This window comes from Rhinoderma darwinii, chromosome 7, assembly GCF_050947455.1.
Source record: "Rhinoderma darwinii isolate aRhiDar2 chromosome 7, aRhiDar2.hap1, whole genome shotgun sequence".
NCBI lineage: Eukaryota > Metazoa > Chordata > Amphibia > Anura > Rhinodermatidae > Rhinoderma > Rhinoderma darwinii.
This window is the reverse complement of record NC_134693.1, coordinates 9,485,663-9,505,983: the sequence shown is the minus strand read 5'-3', so window position 1 is coordinate 9,505,983 and position 20,321 is coordinate 9,485,663. Positions and strand designations below refer to the sequence as shown.

The window sequence follows — 20,321 nt, the reverse complement described above, 5'->3', positions numbered from 1 at the left end:
CTATTTTCGGTCAGTCTGTTGGTGACTTTGCCTGCACCTTTCCTCCCGTTGTAATCCCAGGTATGCGGAGCCCTCAGTAAACCTCTGGTGATTCCCGTACAATGGTGGCGTGGGATTAATGAGGCAGCTGTATAAGCATTGCATTTTATAACCCCAATTAATATGAAGAACCAGTTGTTTAACAGCTGTGGCCGAAACCCTGATTAACTGCGACTCAGGCCCTAAAAGCAGCTGCGAGCTCATTGTGCGCAGACTATGGGCCCAGTGTGTACCTGTCGCTGCAGCCGCGCTCGCCTCCTGCATGTTATTGGAAAATGGTTGCAATTTAAGCATTTCCTGAGGCTGTCAGCACCTCCTCAGCCGGAGCAGACCCCGCACTCACCGAACGTCCCACTGGAGAGAATTCCCCCAAACATTGAAATCATTTCACTACATTCCCACGAATATCAAACCTGCCCCAAGTAATACAGAAAAGTCCGCAGCTCAGGACAAAGGAACGATTTTACTGCGATTCAGCTTTACTTTCTGTAATTTATTAGCAGTTCAGATGTGGAATTGAGCTTTGAATTTTTATAAAATTATTTCCAAGGAGGAGAACTACCGATGTATCTAAGCCTATCATGTGTGATACACTCTGCTGAGCGGCTGTATCTAATCCGATCATGTGTGATACTGTCTACTGAGCTGCTGTATCACATCCTATCATGTGTGATACTGTCTACTGAGCTGCTGTATCTAATCCTATCATGTGTGATACTGTCTGCTGAGCCAATGTATCTAATTCTATCATGTGTGATACTGTCTGCTGAGCTGTGTATCTAATCCTATCATGCATGATACTGTCTGCTGAGCTACTGTATCTAATCCTATCATGTGTGATACTGTCTGCTGAGCTCTGTATCTAATCCTATCATGTGTGATACTGTCTGCTGAGCTGTGTATCTAATCCTATCATGCGTGATACTGTCTGCTGAGCTGTGTATCTAATCCTATCATGTGTGATACTGTCTGCTGAGCTGTGTATCTAATCCTATCGTGTGATACTGTCTGCTGAGCTGATGTATCTAATCCGATCATGTGTGATACTGTCTGCTGAGCTGTGTATCTAATCCTATCATGTGAGATACTGTCTGCTGAGCGGCTGTATCTAATCCTATCATGTGTGATACTGTCTGCTGAGCCAATGTATCTAATTCTATCATGTGTGATACTGTCTGCTAAGCTGCTGTATCTAATCCTATCATGTGTGATACTGTCTGCTGAGCGGCTGTATCTAATCCGATCATGTGTGATACTGTCTACTGAGCTGCTGTATCTAATCCTATCATGTGTGATACTGTCTGCTGAGCCAATGTATCTAATTCTATCATGTGTGATACTGTCTGCTAAGCTGCTGTATCTAATCCTATCATGTGTGATACTGTGTGCTGAGCTGTGTATCTAATCCTTTCATGTGTGATACTGTATGCTGAGCTGTGTATCTAATCCTATCATGTGTGATACTGTCTGCTGAGCCAATGTAACTAATCCTATCATGTGTGATACTGTCTGCTGAGCTGTGTTTCAAAGCCTTTCATTTACCATACTATTTGCTGAGCTGCTGTATCTAATCCTATCATGTGTGATGCTGTCTGCTGAGATGCTGTATCTAATCTTGTGTGATACTGTCTGCTAAACTGTTATATCTAAGCCTCTCATGTGTAATACTGTCTACTGAGTCATGTATCTTAGCCTATCAGGTGTGATACTGTCTGCTAAGCTGCTGTATCTAATACTATCAAGTGTGATACTGTCTGCTGAGCTGGTGTATCTAAGCCTCTCATGTGTAATTCTGTCTAGTGAGCCATGTATCTAAGCCGATCATGTGTAAGCCACTATATCTAATCCTATCATATGTGATACGGTCTACTGAGCCATGTAGCTAAGCCGGTCATGTGTAATTCTGTCTAGTGAGCCATGTATCTAAGCCGATCATGTGTAAGCCACTATATCTAATCCTATTATGTGTGATACTGTCTACTGAGCCATGTAGCTAAGCCTATTATGTGTGATACTGTCCGCTGAGCTGGGGATACAGTCAGATCTAATGTCTATGGGGCCTGGTAGACCCTCCCCTGAGGATTTCTGTTAGGGAAAGGATCCAGGAGAATGGACTTTACCTACCTGATAATTTGGTTCTCCCAAAGGTGAGCGGCTCCAATGAAATAATATGTTCGTTCACACGCATGTTAATGAGGGAATCGGGACTGATAACTTTGTATATGTCTAGGGGGCATTTACTTTTTTATTTTTTGGTCAAAAATGAATCGTGTTTGAACCCCCTTTTACAGATTCAGACCATTCCACCCCTCCCCAAGATCACTGCGCTGCATACAGAGGAGCTTCTTCCCTCCCAGGTCCCGTGACTTTTTGGCTGCTTTTTATCACATCCTGACACATGAAGAATTACAACGATCACTTCTGGAAAAACTTTGTATCATTTCTCCTTCTGGCCAAACTTACCGAGCCCCCCGGCATGAGCGTCAATGAGGGAAGCGGCCACGGCGATCCCTTCTGGAAGGCCAAGGTCACCGGCAGCTTCTGACGTGAGGTTATTCCCAACGGAGACTCCTGGAGACACAACTTGGTTTCCTGGGCAGACGGAGGATAAATAACAAGTCCATAGTGATAATCAGAAGGAAAGCAGATTCTGGAATACGTCCGAGGCGCTAGGCTAAAAGCCGCTCAACCAGACGCTGACACAACCAATATTAATGGACCGGAGCGGTGAGAGTAGTCATACATCATTTCCCCTGAAGGGGGCGCTAAATATAATCCTGCCAGGTGATGGTCATGACATTGGTATACTGGTGCCAGCCCAGGAAGATCCAATATTTACCACAGACACAACAGGTTGATGTACAAAACTGTTTTACATGCCGTGCGCCAAAGTTTTTATGTGTTTTTGAAACTTTTTACGCCTTTTTAACCCCTTCAAACAAAAGGACTTACGTTCTGATGCAGGGGGATAAGTATGAAGTGCACACGCACTGAGCGCGCTCCATACGCCTTGCGGGTGTCAGCTTTTCTTTACTAACGGCCAGTTCCTGGCTGTTTAACCCCTGAACTGCTGCGGTCGATCACGAACGCAGCATGGGAGGCGTTGAAAAGTCGGCCCACCCCTCCGACAGCTCACCCGCCCCACCCCCGCAACGCGATCGGACTTCCTTCACTCTGCCTCTGTTAAGCCCTGCCTGTAAAAATGACTATTGTACCAGCGATGCAACGACCACTGGTTCAAGTCCCCTAAGGTAGCCCCCATTATTTCACTTTTTTTTTAACACATTTTATTAGCCCATAAAATGTGTAAAAAAAAGTGAAATAAAGTTTTTAGTAGAGGAAAAAAAATATTCAAAAAAGTAAAAAAAACAAAAACCTTTTCCACTAAAATAATGTACAAAATTAAAAAGTAAACAAAATTGGTATCGCTGCATCCGTAAAAGTCTGAACTATTACAATATAGTGTTATTTAACACGCACGGTGGACGCTGTAAAAAATAAAACATTTAAAACGCCAAAATCGCTGTTTTTTGGTCAACTTAGCGGTGAATTTTTTTTTAATAAAAAGGGATTTAAAAAAATTGCATGTACCAAAAAATGGTACCGATAAAACTACAGCTCACCCTGCAAAAAATTAGCCCTCACACCGTTCAAACCACAGAAAAGAACTTTATGGCTCTCAGAATGCGGTGACACAAAACTATTTTTTTTTTTTTAACCAAAATGTTTTTTTTAAAGTAGTAAAATATAAAAATTGTTTTTTATAAATTTGGCATCATTATAAATCGCATTGAGCCACAGAATAAAGTTAAGTTGCCGTTTTTCCCGCACGGCGAAAGATGTAAAAACAAAACCCAAAAACAAATGGAGGAATCACAGTTTTTTCCAATTTCAGCTTGCAACAAATTTTTTCCCCGTTTCCCGGTATATTATATGGTACTTTAAATGCAACCAATAGAAACTACAACTCCTCCCGCAAATAATAAGCCCTCACACCGCTCTATTGACGGGAAAACATAAAACATTTAGGCTGGGTTCACATGAGCACATTAACGTCCGTAATGGACAGACGTATTTCGGCCGCAAGTCCCGGACCGAACTCAGTGCAGGGAGCCGGGCTCCTAGCATCATACTTATGTACGACTCTAGGAGTCCCTGCCTCGCTGCAGGACAACTGTCCCGTACTGTAATCATGTTTTCAGTACGGGACAGTAGTTCATTTTCATTTTTTTTGCTGTGTTTTTCGCTCGCGGTCCCTGTATTAGCTTCAACGGCCACGGGCAAAAAAAAGCCACGAAAAAATGCGGAGAGATACGTGCAGGCAGTTCAAAATCTGCCTCAAAATCTGCCTGCAAAAAAACTCAGTGTGAACAGGGCCTTAAGCTTAAGAGAAAAGTCAGTATAAACGCGCCTCCTCATACGGTCTAGGAGATAAAGGGGCCTTGTTGCCCACAGCAGAAAATTGGAGTTAACCCTTTATTTTTTTAAACTGTATTGGAAGAATAAAACGTGGATCCTGATTGGTTGTCATGGCTTTTTCTGAGTCAGTTGGGATACAGGAGGCCCAGTGTATATACTGTAGATATCGCCAGCAAGCAGCGTGAGGCATATGAGGGCAAATCTACACCTGTGCGCGTATCGTATACCCGGAATCCCTCGTATTTTTTTTATTGCTGTTCCAAGATGGAGTAAGTGGCGCTATTTCTTACGTAATGGCGGCCGCTGTCCCTAGTTATTTATTTTTTGCAGTTATGGACATCTAGACATATACACGAGGATAAAGGTCTGCATCGTACTGAGCAGCTGAAACATCATGGCCGCCATAGCGAAATAATCTTTCCTCCCCAATAAAAAACAAATGTCACTTCAGCACTCAGCAGATTTTTTGATGTTCTGGGATGATGGATTACGCTGCGAGTAACGGGAGGGTCAGACCGTCTCAGGCAGTGGGAACCAGATGTTTTTGCATAAATCATGGACACAGTTTATATTATATAAAGTTCAGCTGTTTGAATGGGTCGTGAAGATATGCACTAATTTACCCTGTCTGCGGGCGCATAACCGGGCGGACCCCGCAGCACAGAGGAATTATATGATGCAGCTGTCACCTATAAAGGATGGAGGAGTCGGCATGGATCTCATATCTATCTATCTATCTATCTATCTCATATCTATCTATCTATCTATCTATCTATCTCATATCTATCTATCTCATATCTATCTATCTATCTATCTATCTATCTATCTATCTATCTATCTATCTATCTATCTATCTATCTATCTATCTATCTATCTATCTATCTATCTATCTATCTATCTATCTATCTATCTATCTATCTCATATCTATCTATCTATCTATCTATCTATCTCATATCTATCTATCTCATATCTATCTATCTATCTCATATCTATCTATCTATCTATCTATCTATCTATCTATCTATCTATCTATCTATCTATCTATCTATCTATCTATCTATCTATCTATCTATCTATCTATCTATCTATCTCATATCTATCTATCTATCTCATATCTATCTATCTATCTCATATCTATCTCATATCTATCTATCTATCTATCTATCTATCTATCTATCTATCTATCTATCTATCTATCTATCTATCTATCTATCTATCTCATATCTATCTATCTCATATCTATCTATCTCATATCTATCTATCTATCTCATATCTATCTATCTCATATCTATCTATCTCATATCTATCTATCTATCTATCTATCTATCTATCTATCTATCTATCTATCTATCTATCTATCTATCTATCTATCTATCTATCTATCTATCTATCTATCTATCTATCTATCTATCTATCTCATATCTATCTATCTCATATCTATCTATCTCATATCTATCTATCTCATATCTATCTATCTATCTATCTATCTATCTATCTATCTATCTATCTATCTATCTATCTCATATCTATCTATCTATCTCATATCTATCTATCTATCTATCTATCTATCTATCTATCTATCTATCTATCTATCTATCTATCTATCTATCTATCTATCTATCTATCTATCTATCTCATATCTATCTATCTCATATCTATCTATCTCATATCTATCTATCTCATATCTATCTCATATCTATCTATCTCATATCTATCTATCTCATATCTATCTATCTATCTATCTATCTATCTATCTCATATCTATCTATCTCATATCTATCTATCTCATATCTATCTATCTCATATCTATCTATCTCATATCTATCTATCTCATATCTATCTATCTCATATCTATCTATCTATCTATCTATCTATCTATCTATCTATCTATCTATCTATCTATCTATCTATCTATCTATCTATCTATCTATCTATCTATCTATCTCATATCTATCTCATATCTATCTATCTATCTATCTATCTATCTATCTATCTATCTATCTATCTATCTATCTATCTATCTATCTCATATCTATCTCATATCTATCTATCTATCTATCTATCTATCTATCTATCTATCTATCTATCTATCTATCTATCTATCTATCTATCTATCTATCTATCTATCTATCTATCTATCTATCTATCTATCAATTCAATTCAATTCAATTCAAAGAAGTTTTATTGGCAGGACCAAATACATATTAGCATTGCCAAAGCAAGTAAGAAGTAAGGGAATGAGGGATAGGGACTGAGGGCTTGGGGATAGGGACACATTTAGGGTCGGGGTTATACAAGTCCATGGCATATCATGTCTCTCTCAGTTTATGGCATGCAGTGACATATTGTGCCGCTGTGCCCACTGTGGTTTCCTCTTCACCCACCAGGATGTAGAGTTTCTCTTGCTCTTCCATGGAGCTGAAGTCCGGTAAGAGATCAGAAAGTCTCCTGAAGTGAGTGTCCCTCTCTGCTGAGTATTTGGAGCAGTGTAGCAGGAAGTGGGCCTCATCCTCCACGGCCTCCTGGTCGCACTGTTGGCACAGTCGGCTCTCCCTGGGCTTGTAGGTCTGTCTGTGGCGCCCGGATTCGATGAGCAGGTTGTGGGCGCTCAGTCTGTAGCGGCTCAGGATCTGTCTGTCTCTGGGGTTTGGCAGTTTCTCCAGATATGGCGCCAGTTTATATTCCCGCTGTAGACTCCGGTATATTGTCAGTTTCTGGGATGTCTTTATGTCGTTTCTCCAGTCACTGATATATTCCTCTTGGCCTTTGTCTATTGTCTTCTTGATTTCGGCTTTTGTGAGGCCGCGCTGGGTGACATTTTCTTCAGGCCGGGTCAGGGTGAGATGTTCTGGGGGGCCTGGTTTACCTGGGACCCCTTGGTGTAACAGGGCTTTATGGTGATAGGAACTTTGCCTGCTGCTGTGTAGATGGGCCCAGAATGATAGCGCCCTCTTCTGGATTGTGAGGTGTAGTGGGAATCTGCCCAGTTCTGCCCGACAGGCACTATTTGAGGTGCTCCGATGGACTTGGAGAAGGTGTTTGCAGAATTCTAGGTGGAAGATTTCTGTTGGGCTGGAATCCCACCTTGACCAGTCTGGGTATGTGTCCGGACCCCAGACTTCACTGGCATACAGGAGGATTGGGGAGATGATGGAGTCAAAGATTTTCAGCCAGACCGTCACTGGTGGTTTGAGATGATAGAGTTTTCTTCTGATGGCATAGAAGGTTTTGCACGTCTATCTATCTATCTATCTATCTATCTCATATCTATCTATCTCATATCTATCTATCTCATATCTATCTATCTATCTCATATCTATCTATCTATCTATCTATCTATCTATCTATCTATCTATCTATCTATCTATCTATCTATCTATCTATCTATCTATCTATCTATCTATCTATCTATCTATCTATCTATCTATCTATCTCATATCATATCATATCATAGTTCATTTTCATTTTTCTTGCTGTGTTTTTCGCTCGCGGTCCCTGTATTAGCTTCAACAGCCACGGGCAAAAAAAAGCCACAAAATCTATCTATCTATCTGTCTATCTATCTCATATCTATCTATCTATCTCATATCTATCTATCTCATATCTATCTATCTATCTATCTATCTATCTATCTCATATCTATCTATCTCATATCTATCTATCTATCTATCTATCTATCTATCTATCTATCTATCTATCTATCTATCTCATATCTATCTATCTCATATCTATCTATCTCATATCTATCTATCTCATATCTATCTATCTCATATCTATCTATCTCATATCTATCTATCTATCTATCTATCTATCTATCTATCTATCTATCTATCTATCTATCTATCTATCTATCTATCTATCTATCTATCTATCTATCTCATATCTATCTCATATCTATCTATCTCATATCTATCTATCTCATATCTATCTATCTCATATCTATCTATCTCATATCTATCTATCTCATATCTATCTATCTATCTATCTATCTATCTATCTATCTATCTATCTATCTATCTATCTATCTATCTATCTATCTATCTATCTATCTATCTATCTCATATCTATCTATCTAATTTCTATGATAGATAGATCTATTTACCACCTGCCCCTCCAAAAATTCGGAAAGACTCAGAACAAGAACATATTGCTAAATGCTGCAACTGCAAATATTAATCACATTTCTCCTCACATAATTTATAATTTTCTAAGGCTGCGGAATAATTTCAGGCAGATAGAGAAATCTGAAAGTAATTTTCCTCGTAACTTTTATGTGTCCAGTTTTTACAACGTTCAGGCTAGAAGAGTGCAATGAAATAAGAATTTCCATTGAAATGTTTAGGATTTTGCTTGGCTTCTAATACAATAAAACTAAAGCTTTAAATGGACCCATAAGACGAATCCCGAGTCCTTCAGACCCCACCTAATGAATTAACTCCAATATGCTGAAGGTGCTCCCAGTAACAGAAGACACAGCCCATGGGTGACAACGCTGGATCTCCTCACTCCGACATTGTCACTCATAGAGATGAAGGGAATGCAAGATGGTGGCCGAGACCCAGTACTGGATCATGGACTGCCAGATACGGTTATAGACTTTTTTTTAACAAGGAATTATCAGAGAGAGCTCGGGAAGGGGGCATCAAACTGCTGGAAATTTAAGGACTGGACTCTAAACCACTAGCCACCAAGACTGGGCCACCCAACTGCTGAACATGAGCTTATGGGTCACTAAACTAGTAGACAACAGGCTGGGGCACTAGTCCCTTAGATACCAGACTGGGAAGCTAAACAACTAGACACCAAGACCGGGGCACAAACCTGCTAAACATTTTTGGGACTGGACTCTAAACCACTAAACACCAGGACTTGGAGCTCCACCGCTGGACATGATGTAGTGGGACATGAAACCATTAGATACCTGACCGGGAAGATAAACTATTACACACCAAGACTTTGCCATCAAATTTAATACATAAAAGACTGATATACTAAAGCCCTAGACGTCAGGACGGGAGCACCACACAGCAGGATGACCGAGGTCCTAAATCATGGGACACCAGGGAGTCATAGAATGACTGGAAACCAGTGACTGAGCTATGTCTCGGGCACAACCGTGGAGAAGGGACCAGCTTTGTCTTGTCCATCTTGTCGTTGTCTCAACATTTAATAAACCTGTATACAGGAGAAGACACCAGACTGAGACACCGAGACTTGAACACCAAACTGTTGCACACGAGGCAGTAGGACACTAAAGCAGTAGACACCAGGACTGAAGCAACAAAGTGCTGAACATCAGGGACTGGAGCACTAGAAAACTGGACACCAGGACTGGAGAACTAAACCACTGGACACCAGGACTGGAGCACTAAACCACTGGACTCCAGGACTGGAGCACTAAACCACTGGACACCAGGACTGGAGCACTAAACCACTGGACACCAGGACTAGAGCACTAAACCACTGGACACCGTGACCTGGATAGCAAATTGCTAGACATTAGGTAGTGGGGCACTTAAGTGCTAGACATCTAGGACTGAAGAAACACACTGCTAAACATTAGGGACTGAGACACTAAACCATCAGACACCAGGACCGAGGCAAAAAAACTGCTAAACCAGTAGACACCAGGACTGAAGCACCAAACTGTAAGGGCTTGTCCACATGTAGCGGAATAGCTGCGTATTTTCAGTGCGGAATTGCGGACGGTGAAAAGCAAAGCAAAGTGGGTGAAATTTAACAAATCTCATCCACACGCTGCGTAAAATTTCTGAGCAGAAATTGACCTGCGTTGCAAATTTTTCGTACAGCAGCATTTCAATTCCTGCTGCGGAAAGTGGACTGAATTGCTGTGTTTTTCAGGAGGAGACGTCACCATTGCCCAACATTGAGAAGAACGCAGAAAAGTCTGCACAATTTTCTGCAGCAATTTCGTTACGTGTGGACAAGTCCTAAGATGTTATAGATTAAATACCGGATACCAGGGACGAGAGCGAATTGGGTCTGAAGCACCACCCTGGGGTAGGGTCCAGCTCTGTCTTGCCTACCAGAAGACTTTGTTTTACCACTAAATGAATCTGTATACCGGCCCGTAAACCGCATACACTCACTTCATGTCCACTTTGGGAAACAGGACATTTTCTCATCCTTTCTTGTGCCGTATGTACGTCCTATTCTAACCACATTAAAAACTAAAACAAAATGTATTTTCCCACAACTTTAACCTCATAAAACTGGGAGTAACGCTGACTCTGTGAGAAGAACAGACATTGTTTAGCTTGTGGCCTCGGTAACAATGTATCATTAGTGTTGGTGCAGATGCTCTCGCACGGCCTCGGAGCCCAGGGAGTGCCCAGGAATGAACCCGCTGCTTTAAGCCGGAATAATATCTGAATATTTACAGCCAACAAACAGAAATCTCAAGGAAGAAAATGGGTTGAGGGAAACGCTGCGTTCCCAACAAGCAGCGACCGCACAACTGGAAGGAGTTTAATAGACGGCTCAGAATTCTGCTGTGTCTGCAACTTTATTCCCGAGTCAGCTGCACAGAATGTAAACACGTCGCTGAGCACTTAGCGTAGAGGACGAAACTACTAATTATTACTCCCAGCGTTCCGGGGCCGAACAGCCAATCAGCAGAAGACGGTCACGTTTTGGTCTATAATTGACGGCTTTGTGGAAATTGCACCCTATAGTTTAATGTACAGAGAATATGATGGCTCAAGTGGAACGACAAACCGAGACTGTTAAAGCAGCAAATTGAATTTCCCCACAGCACGTCAATAACACAAATAAACTGAGCGCAATTCATGACGTGGCCTCAGATCTATGGAAAGACAGTGGGGGATGGAGGTGACTTGTAAGGTATGAAGGAGCATTGGGTGTAATCATAAATGTAAAGTTACAGCTTGTATTATACTGCAGAACTGCCTCCACAATCCTGCAAGCTTCAGAGCCAAATCCTCCAGGCATCCCCTGTTTATTCAGTGTCTGCATAGAACTTCCTTTGGTGATTCCTATTCTGAGAAGTATCCTCCTTACACCAAGCAATGTATGGTCATCTGATGTAGAAAAACGAACTACCCCCATACATTATAGGAGCTCAGTCAAGCTGTGAGGTTGGTGTCTGTTCACAAGTTGTTTCACCAATTCCAATAACATTAAGTGAACGCAGCTCTGCAGTATAATACAGACTAACTTAACATCAGTACTGTATAAGTAATGTAATGTAAGTACATGGTGACTTAACTGTATAGAATAATATATGTATACACACACACACACACACACACACACACACACACACACACACACACACACACATACACACACACATATATAGTGAAGTCCTCCAAAATACGAGACAGCACACCTTGATAGTGAAAAAGTGGATTTATTCACCACATGCGACGTTTCAGCCCTACTCCATGGGGCCTTTCTCAAGCATGCTTGAGAAAGGCCCCTTGGAGTAGGGCTGAAACGTCGCATGTGGTGAATAAATCCCCTTTTTCACTATCAAGGTGTGCTGTCTCGTATTTTGGAGGACTTTACTTGGTATCTAGGGACACTGGTCACGTGTCCAAAGGGGAATATTGCACCCTGACTGCACGTATTTGGAAAACGGCACTGCTTGTTTATCCTTTGTTTATATATATATATATATATTTAAAAAAAAGAACTCTAAAATATAACTATTATAATGCTGTCCCCCTATGTATATGAATACATTTACTATAATACTGCCCCCTATATACAAGAATATAACTACTATAATACTGCTCCTATATACAAGAATATAACTACTATAATACTGCCCCCTATATACAAGAATATAACTACTATAATACTGCCCCCTATATACAAGAATATAACTACTATAATACTGCTCCTATATACAAGAATATAACTACTATAATACTGCCCCTATATACAAGAATATAACTACTATAATACTGCCCCTATATACAAGAATATAACTACTATAACACTGCCCCCTATGTACAAGAATATAACTACTATAATTCTGCCCCCTATGTACAAGAATATAACTACTATAATTCTGCCCCCTATATACAAGAATATAACTACTATAATACCGCCCCTATATACAAGAATATACCTACTATAATACTGCCCCCTATATACAAGAATATAACTACTATAATACTGCCCCCTATATACAAGAATATAACTACTATAATTCTGCCCCCTATATACAAGAATATAACTACTATAATACCGCCCCTATATACAATATAACTACTATAATACTGCCCCCTATATACAAGAATATAACTACTATAATACTGCCCCTATATACAAGAATATAACTACTATAACACTGCCCCTATATACAAGAATATAACTACTATACTACTGCCCCTATATACAAGAATATAACCACTATAATACTGCTCCCTATATACAATAATATAACTACTATACTACTGCTCCTATATACAAGAATATAACTACTATAATACTACCTCTTATATACAAGAATATAACTACTATAATACTGCTCCAATATACAAGAATATAACTACTATAATACTGCCCCCTATATACAAGAATATAACTACTATAATACTGCTCCTATATACAAGAATATAACTACTATAATACTGCTCCTATATACAAGAATATAACTACTATAATACTGCCCCCTATATACAAGAATATAAATACTATAATACTGCTCCTATATACAAGAATTTAACTACTATAATACTGCCCCCTATGTACAAGAATATAACTACTATAACACTGCCCCCTATGTACAAGAATATAACTACTATAACTCTGCCCCCTATATACAAGAATATAACTACTATAATTCTGCCCCCTATATACAAGAATATAACTACTATAATACCGCCCCTATATACAAGAATATACCTACTATAATACTGCCCCCTATATACAAGAATATAACTACTATAATACTGCCCCCTATATACAAGAATATAACTACTATAATACTGCCCCTATATACAAGAATATAACTACTATAATACTGCTCCTATATACAAGAATATAACTACTATAACACTGCCCCTATATACAAGAATATAACTACTATAATACTGTCCCCTATATACAAGAATATAACGACTATAATACTGCTCCCTATATACAAGAATATAACTACTATAATACTGCACCCTATATACAAGAATATAACTACTATAATACTGCCCCTATATACAAGAATATAACTACTATAATACTGCACCCTATATACAAGAATATAACTACTATAATACTGCACCCTATATACAAGAATATAACTACTATAATACTGCCCATATATACAAGAATATAACCACTATAATACTGCTCCTATATACAAGAATATAACCACTATAATACTGCTCCTATATACAAGAATATAACTACTATAATACTGCCACTATATACAAGAATAGAACTAATATAATACTGCCCCCTATATACAAGAATATAACTACTATAATACTGCCTCCTATATACAAGAATATAACTACTATAATACTGCCCCCTATATACAAGAATATAACTACTATAACACTGCCCCCTATGTACAAGAATATAACTACTATAATACTGCCCCCTATGTACAAGAATATAACTACTATAATTCTGCCCCCTATATACCAGAATATAACTACTATAATACTGCCACTATATACAAGAATAGAATTAATATAATACTGCCCCCTATATACAAGAATATAACTACTATAATACTGCCTCCTATATACTAGAATATAACTACTATAATACTGCCCCCTATATACAAGAATATAACTACTATAACACTGCCCCCTATGTACAAGAATATAACTACTATAATACTGCCCCCTATGTACAAGAATATAACTACTATAATTCTGCCCCCTATGTACAAGAATATAACTACTATAATTCTGCCCCCTATATACAAGAATATAACTACTATAATACCGCCCCTATATACAAGAATATACCTACTATAATACTGCCCCTATATACAAGAATATAACTACTATAATACTGCCCCCTATATACAAGAATATAACTACTATAATACTGCACCCTATATACAAGAATATAACTACTATAATACTGCTCCTATATACAAGAATATAACTACTACAATACTGCCCCTATATACAAGAATATAACTACTATAATACTGTCCCCTATATACAAGAATATAACGACTATAATACTGCCCCTATATACAAGAATATAACTACTATAATACTGCTCCTATATACAAGAATATAACTACTATAATACTGCCTCCTATATACAAGAATATAACTACTAGAATACTGCCCCTATATACAAGAATATAACTACTATAATACTGCCCCCTATATACAAGAATATAACTACTGTAATACTGCCCCTATATACAAGAATATAACTACTATAATACTGCCCCCTATATACAAGAATATAACTACTATAATACTGCTCCTATATACAAGAATATAACTACTATAATACTGCACTTCTCCTATATACAAGAATATAACTACTATAATACTGCTCCTATATACAAGAATATAACTACTATAATACTGCCCCCTATATACAAGAATATAACTACTATAATACTGCTCCTATATACAAGAATATAACTACTATAATACTACCCCCTATATACAAGAATATAACTACTATAATACTGCACTGCTCCTATATACAAGAATATAACTACTATAATACTGCTCCTATATACAAGAATATAACTACTATAATACTACCTCCTATATACAAGAATATAACTACTATAATACTGCCCCTATATACAAGAATACAACTACTATAATACTGCTCCTATATACAAGAATATAACTACTATAATACTGCTCCTATATACAAGAATATAACTACTATAATACTGCTCCTATATACAAGAATATAACTACTATAATACTGCCCCCTATATACAAGAATATAACTACTATAATACTACCTCCTATATACAAGAATATAACTACTATAATACTGCCCCCAATATACAAGAATATAACTACTATAATACTGCCCCCAATATACAAGAATATAACTACTATAATACTGCTCCTATATACAAGAATATAACTACTATAATACTACCCCCTATATACAAGAATATAACTACTATAATACTGCACTGCTCCTATATACAAGAATATAACTACTATAATACTGCTCCTATATACAAGAATATAACTACTATAATACTACCTCCTATATACAAGAATATAACTACTATAATACTGCCCCTATATACAAGAATACAACTACTATAATACTGCTCCTATATACAAGAATATAACTACTATAATACTGCTCCTATATACAAGAATATAACTACTATAATACTGCTCCTATATACAAGAATATAACTACTATAATACTGCCCCCTATATACAAGAATATAACTACTATAATACTACCTCCTATATACAAGAATATAACTACTATAATACTGCCCCTATATACAAGAATATAACTACTATAATACTGCTCCTATATAGAAGAATATAACTACTATAATACTGCTCCTATATACAAGAATATAACTACTATAATACTGCCCCTATATACAAGAATATAACTACTATAATACTGCCCCTATATACAAGAATATAACTACTATAATACTGCCCCCTATATACAAGAATATAACTACTATAATACTGCCCCCTATATACAAGAATATAAATACTATAATACTGCCCCCTATATACAAGAATATAACTACTATAATACTGCCCCCTATATACAAGAATATAACTACTATAATACTGCCCCTATATACAAGAATATAACTACTATAATACTGCCCCCTATATACAAGAATATAACTACTATAATACTGCTCCTATATACAAGAATATAACTACTATAATACTGCCCCTATATACAAGAATATAACTACTATAATACTGCCCCCAATATACAAGAATATAACTACTATAATACTGCCCCCTATATACAAGAATATAACTACTATAATACTGCCCCCTATATACAAGAATATAATTATTATGGTACTGTCCCCCAGGTTTGTATTATTTGCGGTATATTCAGGAACAGATGGCTTTCAGTTGAGTATAATGCCTGTACATCCCATTTGAGGCTTTGGCCCTACAACACTTAACAATGTAACATAGGAGGTGATGGGGGGTTTGTCACGGCAAGTAATCTGTAGATCTTTACATTATAATGTATGGGGGAGGGGCGTTTTCATTTTTGTGCACATGTTTAAATAGCAGCCACATTTTGCAGCTGTCTGTGGTTGGGTGCTGATCCGGGTGTCGTGCTCGATCATAGTGGGGGGTCGTAGACTGTCAGACAGAAGCCCTTGAACTTGTGGATTCTCAGCTGCTGGGGCGGTCAGGCCTTGTTGACACTTTGACATCAGTAGGTTTAAAGTTTTTATGGAGCCGACATCTGTCTTTCAGAGAACTGATGACATGTTTGGTAATAACCTGTCACTGAGCTGCTAAACAAGACAAGTTTATAAGCCCCATTCCATTCTTACCATTTATAGACCACGTAAGCTTCGGATGAAAGCTTCTCTTTATGCCAAGATCCCCTCCCAAAATGGCTGCGGATGATATTATACGTAGAAGCATATTATAGTAAAATAACCAACTACTAGGAACTTCTGCCAGGCCAGGATCAATATTATATCACTATTAAGAGCTGTTGGTTAAAGGGGCGGGGCTGTGACAACCTCATCATCATTTTTCATGAAACAGGAAATTGGTAGTCACCGATAAAAAAGATTTAATTTAAAGTAATACAGGTATAGAAATAATACACTAGACATTAAGGGCTAGTAAGACCATCCAAGTAGCCAGTCTGGCTTGTTCAGTGGTCCAGGAATAAGAAGTTCCATAGACCTCAATAGAAAATATCTCAAAGTTATCTCCAGTAGTTTATTTCTAGGTGCATCGGCTGCCTGGTTCCTGGAATCTGTATCCTGTTCTCTCAATAATAATGGGATACCAGGGACCCCCAAATCTTGAGCCATAATGTTTGAATTGGCTGCAGCACCCAAAAAATACAGAGCCTGACTGCTATAGAGATATCATGAGAAATAAAACAGCTCAGAATTTTTTTAATAAAAAATTACGTGGTCTTAAAAGTTGGAAATTCACTTTAAAGGGGTTGTCCAGTTTAGATATCCCATCTCCATACCCCCTATTAGGGAATTGTGGGGTAATAGAGGGGGGTCCTTTGTTCTGGATCCTCATCTCTTGTAGTGGAGAGCGGTTACATAGAGCGTCTCTCTCTCTCTCCGGAGGACCTGTCCTGTCCTGTATTACACACACAACACATTAATATGAATGGACACTGTGTAATACTTTATTTCTCCTGTGGTGGCGCTGAAGAGAAACTGAACACTTACTGCCAGGCTTCCGAAAGATCACAGCTGATCGCTGAAGGTCGCAGCAGAGGGAAACTTGGTGATCTGCTTTTTGCTAAGGGACCCTTCTAACAAGTAGTGATTGTCTAAAGTGGAGAACTCCTTTAAAGAACATTTCTCCCTAAAACCATAAATAGAAGTCCTTGGGATGCCCCTTCGCCCCAGTGGTTAAAAATGTTATCTTCGTTATAACTGTTTCTGGGAAAGTTGGGTGACAACCATTATGGCTGCCATAACAGTACCCACAGGGGTTGTCGCCCAGCTGTCCAAACCTTCCGATTAGCCAAATCTGCCATTCAAGGGTCTAGGAAACCCCACGACACTTATATCGGGGGCCATATTGGTTTCCCCGCAGCTTTCCCAGAAACCGATATAACTACTAAATAAAAATTTGAACAACTTAAAATAAGAGGACGACTGGCGGACATACTGGCGGTGCCTTTTTCCCTGAGTTTAGGGGGCAGTGCACTTTAAGAGAACTTTGCAAAGTTCATTTTGAGTTGAAACCAAGTGATTCATCCTCCTGACCTCATACTTACTAGTCTTGACTCGATCACAGAGCTGTGAACCATTTAGCGGACATGTCCTTTACGGGGGGGGGGGGGCCGTCTGCAGTCTTTTCCTTTACCTGGAATGTGCGATGCTCTGCGTTGTGTATGAAGCTCTTTTTATGGGGTCACTGACCCCGCACCTTTCATGTGGTTTCCACAGTTACCTGATATTTACTAGACATAAAAAGTGCAACACAGACAACAATGCGTCTCTCGCCGTCGGATATAAAGGTTAATTCCGAAATATAAATGGCCCCAGCAGGCGGCCGACCCAACCTCATGACACATTATAAGAACAGCACTTTATCTGTCATGTAGGACTTGGACACTTTGCGTGTAATGTAGTTATGGCTGGCAGCGCGGCTGTGAGAAACATCCAGCCAAAAAAGACAAAAGGACAAAGTTCTGTTCCCAGTAACCTGTCTGCCAAAAACACAGAGCTCCATTGTACGAAGTCTGAATTGAATGTAATTCCCCGGCCGCCATGCTGCGGCAATGGCCAAAAAACCCTAACTGCCATTTAAAATGTTCCTCCTATGTAAGTGTCATATTCGTGAACCAGGAAGCTCAGGATGAACAGTGGTTTGTAATCCTAGATAATGGAGTTATACATCGGATGGGATTGTGGAAAGAGCCCGGAAAAAGTGGAGCAAAAAGATGATAAAGCTTCATGTATAAAGTATATACGTTGTCTGCGGCAGCAAGTAAGGAGTACAGGGGAGATGTATCTGCACATCTAGTCTGGGGTCTGTATTACGTGGGAACTGGTCTGGAATCTATATTAAGGGGGCTGTGGTTTGAGGTCTGAACTAAGGGGCTCTGGTCTGGGATTTGTATTAACGGGGTCTGGTCTGGGGTCTGTGTTTCTTTAGAGGGTCTGATCTGTAGCCTATATTTCTTTAGGGACTTTGGTCTGGGGTCTTTATGAGATCTGTATTTATAAGGGGTTTTGAGTCTGTATCTATTTAGGAGATTTTTTTTGACTTTAGTTATGGGGTCTGTGGTCAGTATTTATTTAGGGTCTGATCTTGGGTCTGTATTCATTTAGGGGGTCTAAACGGGGCCTGCATTTATTTAGGGGTTTTGTCTGGGGTTTATATTTATTTAAAGATCTGGGGTCTGTATTGGTTAAGATGGTCTGATCTAGGGTCTGTATTCATTTTGGGATGTGATAATGAGGGGTCATATGCGCAATTTGCGATTCAGATGCCGTACGTTGGGGGGAGTGTCCTATTTAAATTAGCGGGACATAATGACCAAAAACTTTGGGTGGTGCACGGAGCGCGGAGCTTCCTACGCCATTAAGAATCTCTTTGATGTCCCTTCCCAAGAGTTGGTAAGTCCGGTTTTTCATGGTAAGTCAGGTTTTTCATGGTAAGTCTGGTTTTTCATGGTCTTTATAGGTTGCTATGTATTCGCATTGGACATGTGACCTCTTTTCATTTAAAACATTTTCCTAATTAAATTATTATTCAGATCTCAAAGACCGGTTACAGTATTCATAAAATGTCCAGAAAACTGAGCATCTATTCACCTCGACATGGAAACACTTTAATTAAGGGCCGCGGACACGCACCGTACAAACTGCGGCAGCTGCCAAAAAATTAGCCTTTTATCAACGGAATAAAAAAAATCTTGTAAACTAACACGTCCCTCGTAATGAGAAGATAAAAACAGCCAAGAAAAATATTGAGAAAATGTCCCACCTATAATGTAACATCTGAGGACTGTAAAATAAATTGTACCTGGGTCCATAGACGGAGGTGTTAACGCGGACGCTCTATGTTTTCATTCTACGTTCCTTAAATATGAAGCTTAATGCGGACGAGCGGCGCGGTTGCGGCTTCCAATGAGGTCATAAGACGAGGCCGTGTGAGGAATTAGCTTAAGCTAATAACATCATTGGGAACGGATT

The 20,321-nt window shown here is 38.8% G+C and overlaps 1 protein-coding gene across 5 annotated transcripts in view; it reads right to left on the bottom strand.

The window, feature by feature from the left end:
• FGGY (FGGY carbohydrate kinase domain containing) overlaps positions 1-20,321 on the bottom strand; it is a 241,724-nt gene that overhangs the window by 87,022 nt on the left and 134,381 nt on the right. For all 5 annotated transcript variants that reach the window (XR_012849946.1, XR_012849947.1, XR_012849948.1 and 2 more), the window contains exon 7: positions 2,503-2,631. Coding sequence is in view for 1 of the 5 variants with exons in the window: in XM_075832701.1 (XP_075688816.1) it covers positions 2,503-2,631 (129 nt within the window). In the remaining 4 variants the exon portion in view is untranslated. The remainder of the gene's footprint in view (positions 1-2,502; positions 2,632-20,321) is intronic.